This window comes from Silurus meridionalis, chromosome 7 (assembly GCF_014805685.1).
Source record: "Silurus meridionalis isolate SWU-2019-XX chromosome 7, ASM1480568v1, whole genome shotgun sequence".
NCBI classification, from domain to species: domain Eukaryota; kingdom Metazoa; phylum Chordata; class Actinopteri; order Siluriformes; family Siluridae; genus Silurus; species Silurus meridionalis.
The window spans coordinates 714,221-729,920 of NC_060890.1; the positions used below are offsets into that span (position 1 = coordinate 714,221).

The window sequence follows — 15,700 nt, forward strand, 5'->3', positions numbered from 1 at the left end:
GGTACATTTTTTACCGGATTAATATTCTGTAAAAATACATGACTTAAAAATATTTTTTTTAATATAAAATCTTCATTTTAAACATCTTATTTCAGAGCGCTTGGTTGTGTCTGGAGCCCACATTATATCTGCGTATGCAGGTGAAGATATCACTCTGAACTGCTCTGTAGACTCACATATACCATCAGAAAAGATAGAAGAGGTTTCATGGAAGAAACGGGATGAAGACCTCTTACTGCTGCTCTATCTGGAGGGTGACATTCTGACAGAATTAACACACGAGAGATTTAAGGGCAGAGTAGAATTCTTCAGCACTGAAGACAGGAACAAAGGAAACTTCTCAATGAGACTGAAGGACGTCAGAACTGAGGACAAAGGACTGTACATCTGTTCAGCATTTTCTGGGACATTATCAGATAACACAACAGTGGAGGTGCAGCGGCTGGGTAAGTTGTTTTTTTATGGACACCAAACAGGTAAAGATGTTGTAGAGCATTCACTCTTCTTCTTCTTCTTCTTCTTTCGGCTTCTCCCATTAGATGTCTCCACAGTGGACCATCTGTCTCCATACCCCCTGTCCTTTACATCTGACTCTTTCAACCCAACTACCTGCATGTCTTCCCTCACCACATCCATAAACCTCCTCCTTGGTCTTCCTCTTTTCCTCCTTCCTGGTGGCTCCATCCTCAGCATTCTCCTACCGATATACCCCATGTTCCTCCTCTGCACATGTCCAAACCATCTCAATCTCACCTCCCTCACCTTGTCTTCAAAACATCCTACATGGGCTCTCCCTATAATAAACTCATTTCTAATCCTGTCCATCCTCGTCACTTCCAACGAAAACCTCAACATCTTCAGCTCTGCTACCTCCAGCTCCACCTCCTGTCTTTTACTCAATGCCACTGTCTCTAAACCATACAACATCTTAGGTCTCACCACAGTCCTATAAACTTCCCTTTCACTCTCTCAGATACTCTTCTATCACAAATCACTCCTGCTATCACTTTTCTCCACCCACTCCACCCTGCCTGCACTCTTTTCTTCACTTCTCTAACACACTCTCCATTACTTTACACTGTTGACCCCAGGTACCTGAACTCCTCCACCTTCTCCACGTCTTCACTACCTTTATATATTACAGTCTTGTAGTGGTTTAATAACTCTGGTGTTTGTCCCATGCAGGTTTTTCCTCTATGCATATTGGGATAATTGTGTTGTGTTTACTTGGGTTTGCGTTTGGATCAGTTATCCTAGGATACTTCTCTTATACATCTTTTAAAAAGAAATGTGAGTCTGGGCTTCTTTCTATTACTTAAAAAAAAAAAACTTTGGTACCATTTTAACGTAATAAAATTCATAAAAATCTTTTTTTTTTTGTTTTCTTGTAGATAACAGAGAAAGACACCTAGATATACAGTATGCACTTGTCCTTTGTCCGAATATCACTTTGTCCATTGGCTTCATTCTTTGGGGTGTCACTGAGGGTAAGTATTGTTTTTTACAGTTACACTCATTATAACTGTAATTCTCACATTATCCATTGATTTAGAAAAATGGCTGCCACAATCATCAGTAGGTGAAACGCTCATCACTGGGTGGAACTCCTATTCGCTCAAGGTACCGTGGACAATAGCCACATAGCAGGGTTTGTTGACCTGCTTGTGAAAGTATTAGAGCTACTTCTTCTTCTTTCGGCTGCTCCCATTAGTGGTCGCCACAGCGGATCATCTGTCTCCATACCCCCCTGTCCTCTACATCTGCCTCTTTCGCACTAACTACCTGCATGTTTTCCCTCACCACATCCATTAACCTCCTCCTTCGTCTTCCTTTTTTCCTCCTTCCTAGTGGCTCCATCCTCAGCCTTCTCCAACCGATATACCCCATGTCCCTCCTCTGCACATGTCCAAACCATCTCAATCTCACCTCCCTCACCTTGTCTTCAAAACATCCTACATGGGCTCTCCTATAATAAACTCATTTCTAATCCTGTCCATCGTCATCCCTCCCAATGAACATCTCAACATCTTCAGCACTGCTACCTCCAGCTTCACCTCCTGTCTTTTACTCAATGCCACTGCCTCTAAATTATACAACATCTCAGGTCTCACCACAGTCCTATAAACTTTCCCTCTTACTTTCACAGATACTCTTCTATCACAAATCACTCCTGCTATCACTCTTCTCCACCCACTTCACCATGCCTGCACTCTTTCCATCACTTCTCTAACACACTCTCCATTACTCTGCACTGTTGACCCCAGGTACCTGAACTCCTCCACCTTCTCCACCTCTTCTTCCTGCAACCGCACCCCTCCACTGCCCTCCCTCTCATTCACACACATGTACTCTGTCTTACTCCTACTGACTTTCATTCCCCTTCTCTCCAGCGTGTACCTCCACCTCTCCAGGCTCTTCACCACCTGCTCCCTACTCTCACCACAAATCACAATTTTATCTGCAAACGTCATAGTCCAGGGAGAATCCTGTCAGGCCTCGTCCATCAACCTGTCCATCACCATTCCAAACAGGACTGGGCTCAGAGCTGATCCTTGATGCAATCCAACCTCCACCTTGAACCAGTCTGTCATTCCTACTGCACACTTCACTGCTGTCACACTGTCCTCATACATGTCCTGCACCACCCTCACATACTTCTCTGACACACCAGACTTCCTCATAAAATACCACAACTCCTCTCTCCACCCTGTCGTACGCTTTCTCTAAATCCACAAACACACAATGCAACTCCTTCTGACCTTCTCTATACTTCTCCATCAACATTCTCAAAGCAAATAAGGCATCTGTGGTGCTCTTCCTCGGCATGAAACCATTCTGCTGCTCACAGATGGTCACCTCTTCTCTCAGCCTGGCTTCCACTACTCTTTCCCATAACTTCATGGTGTGACTTATCAACTTTATTCCCCGGTGGTTACTGCAGGACTGCACATCTCCCTTATTCTTAAAGATCAGTACCAGCACACTTTCTCCATTCCTTAAAAATCCTCTCACCTTCCAAAATCTTGTTAAACAATCTGGTTAAAAACTCCACTGTCATCTCTCCTAAACATCTCCATGCTTCTACCGGTATGTCATCTGTTTCTACCAACTTTCTACTCTTCATCCTTTTAATCGATGCTCTCACTTCCTCCTTACTAATCCTATCCACTTCCTGCTTCACATCTCCACATCATCCAACCTTCTCTCTCTCTCTCTCTCTCTCTCTCATTGTCCTCATTCATCAGCTGCTCAAAATACTCCCTCCATCTTCTCAACACACCCTCCTCACTAGTCAACACATTTCCATCTCCATTCTTTATTTCTTCAAGTTGCAGCACATCCTCTCCAGCTCGGTACCAGTGGGCGACTGTGTGATTTCCTTCTGCAACTTGTTCACACCAGGGATGGCAGTTCAGCCTCCTACAAAACTATATTTTATATCTCTGACCCCTTTTGTGTCAGTGTGCACGTCACAATGTAAATCATCCAGGTCACTGCAGATTACTGAGCCGTTTCTCTTACAGTATGTTATCTTGTTTTGTTTACTCGTTTCTTATTGTTTATTTTAGGTGGTCGATTGTAAACGTTTATAATTTTTGCCTGCTGTTCTGTTCTGCTTGTCTTTTTAGTAAATAAATATTATCTGTATTTGCATCCACTTCTGCCACTGTGCATTTTATACACATGACACTCTGTCACTTTCTCTCATCTCTATTAGTATTATAAAACTGAACACACTGTTGTGCTGCTAAAGTGGTGACACTGAAAGGAAAAATGTATAACAGAACTGCATTAATAATAATTGACAGTAATTGTAATTATAGATCGGTTCTGATGCGTCTTTTTTAACTCAGTGGGCTGTTGGTTAATTTCTTTCAACAGTTTTTTTATTTACTTCAAAATATATCAATTAATAAATGATCTCATCTTTCTTCCAGGGCTTTTTACAGAAGCAGCAACTTGTTCGGCACTTAATTTTGTTAGGATCTGTTTTTTATTTTGGATTGCTTTGCATCTGGTATCATTTGAAGGTAGGTTCCAAGTAATATTTGTTTCAGACAGACAGACAGACAGACAGACAGACAGACAGATAGATAGATAGATAGATAGATATAGAGCTGTGTTTCATGCTTTCCAACTGTTCAGAATATCTCTAATAAATATATAATAATGTATTTTGTGAGGATGTCAATTATATATTGATAATTTTATTAATATTTTACTTTTATTTTATTTGTATAATGTTTTTAAACAATGGACATTGTCCCAGTGCAGCTTTACAGAAATAGACATTATTCAGTATAGATACAGAAATAGATACATTTTAGAGTCATTAATTAGTCCCCATCAAAAACTCCCTAAAAAGTAACTGTCAGGGTGCGAGCGAAACAGAAGGCGGAAGCCGGAATACAGCTCGCTTGGGCTTTAATGCACGTGTGAGGGAGAGAGAGAGATACGAGCATACACACACACACAGACGAGCATACACACACACACAGACGCGCATACGCGCACACACACACAAGCACAAGCACACGGCAGTCCTACGGTTGAAAGAGATAGTCCGAGTAGCGCATTGGGAGAAGCGTAGCTGACCCGAGATGCACAGGGAGGGGAAGCGCAGCCAGTACGGGATTCTGTAGTCCGGATGAAACGGATGAGAGAAGTCCTGCATGAAAACCGGAACGCCAAAACATGTAGTACGGAAAGTCAAACATAAACAATAACGAACGGGGAGTGAATGTGAGTGAGGGGTTTATGTAGGAGTGAGTGATGAGCCTCAGGTGTGCCTCATTAAAACTTGGAGCTTCAGAGAGAGTGGAGGCATGAGTGATGATGAGCTCCAGGTGTGCGTGGTTAAACCTGGAGCTCTATGGAGAGTGGAGGCATAGAGAGCCACCAAAGGGGGCGTGGCAGGTGGATCCCTGACATTACCCCCTGAGGGGCGGCACCTGACGCCCCAAACCCACAGACGCTTGGAGGGCCAGGGCACTCGGAGGAGGATCCCGGTGTCCGTCCAGGGTCAAACGGGACCTGGTCAGAACCGCCGCAGAACAGGAGAAGGCCAGAAAGGACCTGAGGCAGGGCGACAGCCCAGGCGAAGCGCAGGAACCGGACGATGCTCAACCCGAATCCCAGCGGAAGTCCGAAACGGCGCGCAGCTCATCGCGGAGGCCAGAATCGGAGCAAAACCCCTGGTGAAGATCGGAGCCAGGACGAAGGCCGGAGAAACGGTTCCAGCGGCGACCGGGGACGGAGAGCTGCCTGTAGCGGAGACCAGGGACGAAGGGACGTCTTCGGCGGAGCCAGGAGGCAGAGAGACAGGCCCAGCGTCGGATAGGGACCAAGCTGCGCCCTCAGCGGAGTCCCGAGGTTGAGCGACCTCCACAGCAGAGATCTGAGACCGAGTGATGCCCTCGGCGGCGATCAGGGCCGGATAGACGCCCAATGGGGAGGTCTGGATCGGAGCTACGTCCGTAGCGGAGATCGGAGTACGAGTGACGCACCCGGTGGAGACCGGAATCAGAAAAACGACCCCGGTGGTGTCCAGAGGCCGAGTGACGTCCACGGTGGAGTTCAGAGGCGGGACGGCGCCATCGGAGGAGCCCGGAGGCGAGACGTCGCCATCGGAGGAGCCCGGAGGCGAGACGCCGCCATCGAAGGAGCCCGGAGGCGAGACGCCGCCATCGGAGGAGCCCGGAGGCGAGACGTCGCCATCGGAGGAGCCCTGAGGCGAGACGTCGCCATCGGAGGAGCCCTGAGGCGAGACGTCGCCATCGGAGGAGCCCTGAGGCGAGACGCCGCCATCGAAGGAGCCCGGAGGCGAGGCGTCGCCATCGGAGGAGCCCTGGGCGGGCGTCGCCTTTCAGGAAGCTCGGGAGCAAGGCGTCGTCAAGGAGGAGTTTAGAGGCGTGACGCCGCCTCGGAGTCGCACGGAGGCAAGACATCGAGTGGAGGCATAGAGAGCCACCAAAGGGGCGTGGCAGGTGGATCCTGACATTACCCCCTGAGGCGGCACCTGACGCCCAAACCCACAGACGCTTGGAGGGCCAGGGCACTCGGAGGAGGATCCCGGTGTCCGTCCAGGGTCAAACGGGACCTGGTCAGAACCGCCGCAGAACAGGAGAAGGCCAGAAAGGACCTGAGGCAGGGCGACAGCCCAGGCGAAGCGCAGGAACCGGACGATGCTCAACCCGAATCCCAGCGGAAGTCCGAAACGGCGCGCAGCTCATCGCGGAGGCCAGAATCGGAGCAAAACCCTGGTGAAGATCGGAGCCAGGGCGAAGGCGGAGAAACGGTTCCAGCGGCGACCGGGACGGAGAGCTGCCTGTAGCGGAGACCAGGGACGAAGGGACGTCTTCGGCGGAGCCAGGAGGCAGAGAGACAGGCCCAGCGTCGGATAGGGACCAAGCTGCGCCCTCAGCGGAGTCCCGAGGTTGAGCGACCTCCACAGCAGAGATCTGAGACCGAGTGATGCCCTCGGCGGCGATCAGGGCCGGATAGACGCCCAATGGGGAGGTCTGGATCGAGCTACGTCCGTGGCGGAGATCGGAGTACGAGTGACGCACCGGTGGAGACCGGAATCAGAAAACGACCCGGTGGTGTCCAGAGGCCGAGTGGCGTCCACGGTGGAGTTCAGAGGCGGGGCGGCGCCATCGGAGGAGCCCGGAGGCGGGCGTCGCCATCGGAGGAGCCCGGAGGCGGGCGTCGCCATCGCAGGAGCCCTGAGGCGAGGCGTCGTCATCGAAGGAGCCCGGAGGCGAGACGTCGCCATCGGAGGAGCCCTGAGGCGAGACGTCGCCATCGGAGGAGCCCTGAGGCGAGACGTCGCCATCGGAGGAGCCCTGAGGCGAGACGTCGCCATCGCAGGAGCCCTGAGGCGAGACGTCGCCATAGGAGGAGCTCTGGGGCGAGACGTCGCCTTTCAGGAAGCTCGGGAGCAAGACGTCGTCAAAGGAGGAGTTTAGAGGCGTGACGTCGCCCTCGGAGTCGCACGGAGGCAAGACATCGAGAGTGGAGGCATAGAGAGCCACCAAAGGGGGCGTGGCAGGTGGATCCCTGACAGTAACAATCCTCATCTACACCAAGTAGCTGCAATTGAAGAGACTCCATTCAGAGGTGGGGCATCAGGATGAATCAGGCAGGTCCAGCTAGAAGAAAGAAATAGGATCACTGGTACCTCTGGAGCATTTTTGGCTCAAAAGCAAAAGAAATGGGGGAGAGAGAGAGAGAGAGAGAGAGAGAGCGAGAGCGAGAGCGAGAGAGTAGATGGGTGACATGGAGAGAGAAATAAGGATACGTATCCTTATTGTTACATAAAAGATAAAGACACTGAGCAGGTGATCAGGTTGAAGGATTATAAAGTGCATTCAGGACGGATTCAGACTCACTTTTTTAAATGTTCATTTGTTGCAGCCTGATACTACAATAAAATATTGTTCACAACTCTGTCTAAATCTGTGTTAGTGAGCTCTTCTCCTTTACCCAAAGAATCATCCAGCTCACAGGTGTGGCAGATCAAGATGTTGATTAGACAGCATGATTATTGCACAGGTGTGCCTCAGACTGGCCACAATGAAAGGCCACTATAAAATGTGCAGTTTTACTGTATTGGGGGGTCCGATGGGGTCTGAAAAGCAGTCAGTATCTAGTGCTCACTAACACAGATGTAGGCAGATTTGTAAACAATATTTGAGAGAAATAGGGCTTTTGTGTACAAAGAAAAAGTCTTAGATCTTTTAATTCAGCTCATGAAAAATGTGGAACAAAAAAGGTTTATAATTTTCTTTAGTATACTAACGTACATGTAATATTTTAGTGTTTTTGTGTTTAGTGTTTAGTGTCTTTTAATTAAAAAAAGTTTTACAGACATTTCTAGAATTCTGTTTTCACTTTTTTCCTTATTGTGTACTTTTTAATTTAAATGATCAATTGAACGATTCAGACTGCAACAAAACAACATTGAAACACCAAGTGTGTGAGTGGGGAAACATCTGAACATCCCTGTTTACAAAAGCACTTTATAACCACAATCACAACAGATCTGCTCCTTTCAATCTACACCTGAACTCTGAGACTGTGTCTGACGCCTGAACACTAATTAGAAGGCTTTATAAAAGAAAGTTCTGCTCTCTGCTGTAGTCGTCACTATTTGAGGTAACAACAAACAGATTAGAATAATAGACTTTAATCGATGTATGTGTGACAGATGATTATAGACCAAAGGTTTAATCAGGTAATGTGAATTGTGACAATTCAGTGCTTTAAACCAGTCAGGGCGCCAGGAGGTTTTTGGAGGTTTTTAGTGTTGCTACCGAAGTGCACTCGACGGCGGAGCAGCTGCTCGGGTTACGCCAGGGATCGGATAGCATCGCTGGCTACAGCCTCCGTTTCCGCACGTTGGCGGCCACTAGCGGCTGGAATAAGACTGCACTCTTGAGTGTATATCGCCAAGGACTAAACCCAGAAGTCAGGTATGCCGTGGCAAATTATGACGACACTCTTGGTCTGGAAGCATTCATACAGCAATCGATCGGGATGTCACAACGCCTTGCTGCCTGCCATCCGTCAGAAGTCAAGACCACCTCCGCGTCGGCACCACCACTGCCTCCCAAACCCGAACCTATGCAGGTAGAGCTACAATGATTGTCTTGGAAGCAGAGGAACCGCTGCCTGGCAGCTGGGATATGCCTCTACTGTGGAGATCGTGGTCATCGCATCCCCGAGTGCCCCACTCGGCCGCCCAGGCCAGCAGTGAGTACCGTTGAGTTTCTCAGAAGCTAGCCATCCAAGGACGCCTGTTGGGTGAAGTACTGTGCTCCCCCCCATCACACTCAGATTGGGGTTGCTTCACCAGGAGGAGATTTGTTTTCTGGTGTTGGAGAACTCCACGGTCGACGTCATCTTGGGGAGACCCTGGCTCACAAAGCATGCACCCCGGTGCTCCTAGGAACCATGTGACATCTTAGAGTGGAGTCCGCGGTGCAAGTAATGTCTTGCTCACCTCCCCATCTGTCTCCGCCACACCATGACCGTGGCCATCACCCGAGTGGAAGAAGCACCGGACCCAACCCGGGTGGAAATTCCTGTGGAATATAACAGCTTCGCGGAGGTATTTAACACCCAGGTCGCCACTCGTCTCCCCCCTCACCGGCCGCGGGATTGCGCAATCAAACTCCTGCCTGGGGCCAAACTGCCAAAAGGCCGATTATATCCCCTGTCTGCTCCAGAACGCAAGGCCATGGAGGAGTATGTTTTGCAAGCTCTCTGCCAGGGATTCATTACTCCGTCACCTCACCCTCTTCGTGGAGCAGAAGGACGGCGGCTTACGGCCCTGCATTGACTACAGAACCCTTAACTCCCAGATCGCACCGCTCCCGTACCCGCTGCCGCTGGTCCCGGCCGCCCTGGAAGATCTCCGAGACACCAAGGTCTTCACTAAGCTGGACCTCAGGAGCGCCTATGACCTTGTGCATATCCAGGAGGGAGACGAATGGAAGACCGCCTTCATCACACCAGCTGGGCACTATGAATACAGGGTCATGCTGTATGGCCTATCCATCTCGCCTGCGGTCTTTCAGGGGTTCATGAATGAGGTGCTCCGACCCTTCCTCCACAAGTATGTCATTGTGTACATCGATGACATACTTATCTTCTCCTGGACACTACGTGAGCACCAAGAATATGTGAGCGCGGTGCTCCAACAGCTACGCCAGCACCAGCTATACCTGAACCTATACAAGTGTGAATTCCATCGTCCGGAAATCCAATTCTTTGGTTACGTCATCAACGGCGAAAGGATTAAAGTGGACGAGAAAAAGGTAATGACGGTTCGAGACTGGTCACTCCCCACGACGATAAAGGAGCTCCAACGCTTCCTGGGCTTCGCCAATTTCTACCGTCGGTTCACCCAGGGGTTCAGCCAAGTCACAGCTCCACTAACCTCGCTCCTCAAGGGTAAGGCCAAGACCCTCCTGTGGAACCTTACCATCTACCAGAGTGGGGGCTGCCTTATTCCAGGAGTCCGGGTCACCCTCCCGGCTTCACCCCTGCATGTACTTCTCGCTAAGCTATCTCCAGCGGAGCAAAACTACGACATCAGGAAACAGGAACTGTTAGCCATCAAACTGCCGTTGGAGGAGAGGAGACACTGGTTGGAGGGAGCAGCCCATCCCTTCATGGTGATAACCAATCACAAGAACCTCCTGTACCTCCGAGAGGCAACATAGTTGAACCCACGACAAGCCAGATGGGCGCTGTTCCTCACCCGTTTCCGGTACACCCTCACTTACTCTCCCAGATAATAGAATGCTAAAGCGGATGCCCTTTCCAGGATGTACAGCCTGGAAGAACCGGTCAAGCCCGAACCTATCATTCTCCCGAAACTGATCCTCGGCCCCATCATCTGGAACCTGGAGGAGAAGCTCTGCAATGCCACTCGGCATAAACCAGTTCCGGCGGGATGCCCAGAGGGCCGCACGTACATCCCTACCACCTGTTGGCAGACCCTCCTCAAGAGCGTCCACGAGAGACCTGGGTCCGGCCATCCGGGGAGAAAATGGACTATCCGGCTGATACTAGCACGTTACTGGTGGCCCGGAATGATTCAGGAAATAACAAGATATGTGCAAGAATGTCCCACCTGCACAATGGAAAAAGTACCAAGACACCTTCCTGTTGGTAAGCTGGTACCCCTACTGACACTGCACCATCCCTGTTCCCACCTCTTGACACACTTACCGCGTCGGAGGGTCACACGTGCATCCTGGTAGCGGTGGATCGTTTCTCCAAGGCGTGTCGCTTCATCCCGCTGAAGGGCCTGCCATCTGCTCTAGACACCCCGATGCAATCTGACTGGAAGCAACCTCTTACCAACCGGGGGATCGGCTCTGGCTGTCTACGAGGGACTTAAGGATGAAGCTGCCATGTCGGAAGTCCCCGGTACATTGGCCCATTCCATGTGGTGAGCCAGATCAACGAGGTGTCCATTTGGCTAGACCTACCTGCTAGGTACCGCATTCACCCCACTTTTCACGTGTCTTTGTTGAAACCCTGTGTCTCGCCTGTCTCTCGTCTGCAAGACACGCCAGGAGGGCCTCACCAACCGGAGGTGCATTGACAGCCCACGGTCTATGCTGAACGGGAGATCCTGGATTCCTGCTGTAGGGGCGGATGGCTGGAATACATCGTGGACTGGGAAGGCTATGGTCCGGAGGAACGTTTCTGGGTGGCCCGGGCGGACGTGCTGGATCCTGCTTTCCTGAGGGAGTTCGATGCGGCCCACCTGCTATGTCCTGTGCTCGGGGTAGGCCCAGGCAACCAACACCTAAGTCTTATCTACCTGGTCTACTTAAGGACCTCAGCTCTGCTCTCAGGTTGTCCGTTATTGCACGTTGTGCTAGGAGAGCTAGACGTACCCCGTAACTACGTGTGGACCTCGCCCAGATGCTTTGGGAGTTTTCCCCTAATTCTATGTTTACATTATCGGACTTTGTGGACCTCACCCCTCCAGGGCGTACCATGGATACACCTGCTATTACCGGTTTTCCATTCTCTCACTTCATATTGATTCTTCAAATTAAAACTCATTCGAACCGCTATGGCTTCCGCCTCCGTTTCTCCTCGCCTGACAAAACCAGTGGTCCCCAACCTTTTTTGCGCCACAGACCGGTTTAATATTTGACAATATTTTCATGGACCGGCCTTTAAGGATTGGCGGATAAATACAACAAAATAAAATGATACAACCGGCATAAAAAGTAAATATATTTGCTAAATATAATAATAAACGTGAATCCACTGTGTTGTTTTTTGTTCATTTTGCTCGCTTGGGGGTTTGAATTTAGCGGTAATGTAATATGTGTTAGCGGCCAGAGCCCCTTTAAGAAGGTAGTAGATGGAGGTAAGTCATGTAACCGAGGCATCATGACATGCAACCAAAGTGAGTCATAGACAGATGTGGCGGAGAAAATCCAGTAATTTTCCAAAATAAAACATCATTCAGAATCAGATAATAAATAAAATGGAAATAATGTAAGTTATGTATTCTTTCTGTGCGACCCGGTACCAATTGGGTTGGGGACCACTGCTCTAGACTTTAGTGATAGTATTTAATAATACATTTGATTGAAAGTCAGTGTAGAGTGGATAAGACGGGGGTGATGTGGATATTTTCTGGTTTTGGTAATAACATTTACTGCTGCATTCTAATTGGAGCTCATTAATGCACTTATTAAACACTGATCTAATCAGTACACACTTTGTCTTTATTCTATTGCAGATTATGTCCACCCGTTAATTAAGCTTTTGGCAGTTCCAATACAATATTTTATGATCATTGCTGTTGTTTATATACGTGAGTATACATCAATCCATTACACCATTAACTGTAATGTTATTTAGTACTTGTATTAAGTGAAAAGATAAGAGAAATACAGAGTTCTACAGAATTTTAAGGCTTCTGATGGTTTTACATTCTCTAAAATACATTAAAATCTGAAAGAAAACAACAATTACATTGTTTGTAAAAAGCACAGAAAAAATGGAAAGAGTTTTTCCTCATTCCATTATTTCAAATATATATGATGTAATATTTTATTTTAATATTTGTAAAATATACTAACATTTTTCTGTCTTCTCCAGCTATTATTGTGAATATCTGGCATAAAATAAACACTGGATGGAAAGTGGGGATGCTGATACTTTTTCTACCAGGGCCAGTTTCAGCTATTCTGTTTGTCTCGCTCTCTTTCTGTAAGAATTTAACTTTTAATTTAACTTTCCACAGTTACAGAAACTCCTCATGGGTACTGGGGTTCAGAACAGTATCTTTCTTCAAATAAATTTCACAAAATGTTACATACAAACTGTGTGTTTGGCAGGAAAACAGGAAATTATATACACTTACTTTTTACTTAAACTGAGTGTCTGTGAAAAGTGTGGAAATTCGTTTATGTTTTTTGAGACACGTCCATGTTCCTTTTGTTTCTATGTGACAAACGTCAGAGTCAGAGTCCTTTGTCACTAGGGCCGGACAAAGGCTGGAATACGTGCGTGGCAGGGGGGCTCTGTAGCGCCCCCTGTAATTCAAAAACAAACATTCGTGCACAGATCGGGCAATTATGTACGCACATGTACGAGAGTTGGTACGCATATAGATCTCATCGAGCCGAACAACTTTCGCTCTCTAAACTATGAGCTCCGCCCAACAGGAAGTCAGCCATTTTGGTTTGTTTTATAAGTGCATGCGGTGAACTTTTAAATACTCGTCCTAGGGAATTCATGCGATTGACATCAAACGTGGGGAACATGATGCCGAGACATTGGGATTGCGAAGGGATTTTTGATATCTCGAACGGTGCTGCCATGGCGAGGCGACAAATTTATGGCGAATTCGGAGAACAGGAAGTGTTTAATATCTAAAGCAAAAAATGTCTTATTCAGATGACACGCGGTGTGTATGTTCGGCCAAGGATCCCGATCGCATCGATGTGCCTATTGTGAATCTCGGACATAGCGCCACCAACAGGCGCCAGGAAGTGTGTCAGTCACAAAAGGTGGATTTTTTGACAGTTGCATGTGGTGAACTTTTAAATACTCCTCCCAGGATATTCATGCGATTGACACCAAAAGTGGTCAACATGATGGCGAGACATTGTAGATGATAAATTGAGGAGGGATTTTTGATATCTCAAACGCTGTTCACATAGCAACGCGTCAAACTTTACTTTCATTTTCAGGCGTAATTAAGCACTTGTCATGCACTTTGGGTGCCTTAACATGCTCGAAAACACCGGAGATTTGGCACAGACGTGGCAGTAGGGCTCTGTAGCACCCCGTGTAATGCAAAAACAAATATCGGTGCACAGATTGGGCAAACATGTATGCACATGTACAAGAGTTGGTATGCATATAGATCTCATAGACCCGAACAACTTTCACAATCAAACCTATTAGCTCCGCCCAACAAGAAGTCGGCCATGTTAGCTTGCAGCTATATTTGTGTTTGGGTTTAGTTTCTACTGGTACAGACTCGCTACTACTGAGTTTAATTCACTTATTCTGCTTTAGGTTTTCACTACAGAAACAAAAAAGCACAGAGAGGTAAGTACAAATTTTGCTGGTATTTGACAAAATCATACTCCAAATGCAATTCTCTCGACTGTGCTGAGAGTTTTGATATGTCACACCTCAGTTTGTCTTTTGATCTTCACACACTTTATGCCGTGTTTGTTTCTAAATGAAGGAATGTTCGAGATTCCCCAATATTTCTATGGAGCAGGATCATCACTCATTACCCACAATTCCCATCAGAGAATCTTTGGTGTATGGATGCGGCCTACTGCTCACTCTAGACAAGCGTGAATGTTCTATAGGCATTTTAATGGAATGTTTTCCCAGTTTTATGGGACATTCCTGAGCGCAGGGTTTACCAGCTGCGTGTGGATGTGTCATACTCATCCCCATTCATATTTATTGTACAATTCACATGAACAGGCTGCACGTTTTGATGGATGTTTTGTGATACTGGCACAAAAACTGGAAAACGTATTATTTTAAGAAGAAAAGGAGAAAAAAAATGACAAAGACTATTATGCTGTTCAAGCACCACTAACTATAATAAAAAATGCTAAGTGAAATGATGAGAAAGAGGGACAATTTATTCACAATACAACATGTGAGCATGTGTCAAAAATGTATAAAATTAAGGAAAAAAAAGTTCCTTAATTTTTAATTTGATGGTTGCAACACATCTTGAAAAGGTTGGGACTGGGCAACGTTTCCCACTGTGTAGCATCATATCTTCTTTTAACAACAATCTGTAAATATCTGGGAACTGAGCAGACCAGTTGCTGGAGTTTTGGGAGAGGAAAACTGCCCCATTTGTGTCTGACACAGGATTCTATCTGCTCAACATTCCATCTGTCTTCTTTTTAGTTTTATATGATACTCTAAATGTTTTTAAATGGTGAAGGTTCAGCACCTGGACTTGATAAATGCAAGACCTTTATTGAAAAAGACATCACATTGATGAGAGCATATGTTGCTCTAAAATCTCAATATAACTTTCAGCAATGTGCAAGCTTTCATTTTAGACACTAACAGACCTCCAAACCATCACAGATGCAGGTTTCCAACTTTTAGTAAGATCTGTTTTTATAGTCTCATGTTGCCCCGTCCCAATTTTTCTGGTTGCAGTCATCAAACTCAAAATGACCTTTTTTTTAATATTTTTTATGAAAATGGTTTATTTCCTCAGGTAAAACATTTGTTTACTATTGTGAATAAAATATGAGTTAATGAGATTTTCAAATGATTAAGTTTTTATTTTACACAGTGGCTCAGCATGTTTGAATTGGGGTTAAAGGTTTTGATGTAATAAATGATGTATAGTAGGTTCTGTTACAGAGTGTACAGCATATTTAATAACTCCAGTAAAAACACTGATACTGTGTGATGTTAATGTGTAATAATTCTTTTTGCATGTGTTACAGTATTATTTATTGTGAAGGGTTTGGAGATACTATTCGCATCACTTTTTACCTTCAGCGTTTATGGTACAGTGAATGTGGAAGGTAAGTACCAGTCTTTTTCCAGAATTTATAGTGAATGATGATTTTTTATTCTCTTACAGTCTCATTTAGAAAAGGAATTCTAATTGTTTTATTTCAACACTGAACATATTGTACTTTATAATCCA

General features: G+C 46.7%; 1 protein-coding gene across 1 annotated transcript in view; it reads left to right on the forward strand.

The window, feature by feature from the left end:
• Nucleotides 1-15,700, forward strand: part of LOC124389264 — a 64,691-nt gene that overhangs the window by 39,220 nt on the left and 9,771 nt on the right. Inside the window, exons 34-41 of the mRNA XM_046854611.1 lie at nucleotides 96-446; nucleotides 1,186-1,290; nucleotides 1,392-1,487; nucleotides 3,939-4,031; nucleotides 12,281-12,355; nucleotides 12,643-12,753; nucleotides 14,071-14,103; nucleotides 15,495-15,575. Coding sequence (XP_046710567.1) covers nucleotides 96-446; nucleotides 1,186-1,290; nucleotides 1,392-1,487; nucleotides 3,939-4,031; nucleotides 12,281-12,355; nucleotides 12,643-12,753; nucleotides 14,071-14,103; nucleotides 15,495-15,575 — 945 coding nt within the window. The remainder of the gene's footprint in view (nucleotides 1-95; nucleotides 447-1,185; nucleotides 1,291-1,391; nucleotides 1,488-3,938; nucleotides 4,032-12,280; nucleotides 12,356-12,642; nucleotides 12,754-14,070; nucleotides 14,104-15,494; nucleotides 15,576-15,700) is intronic.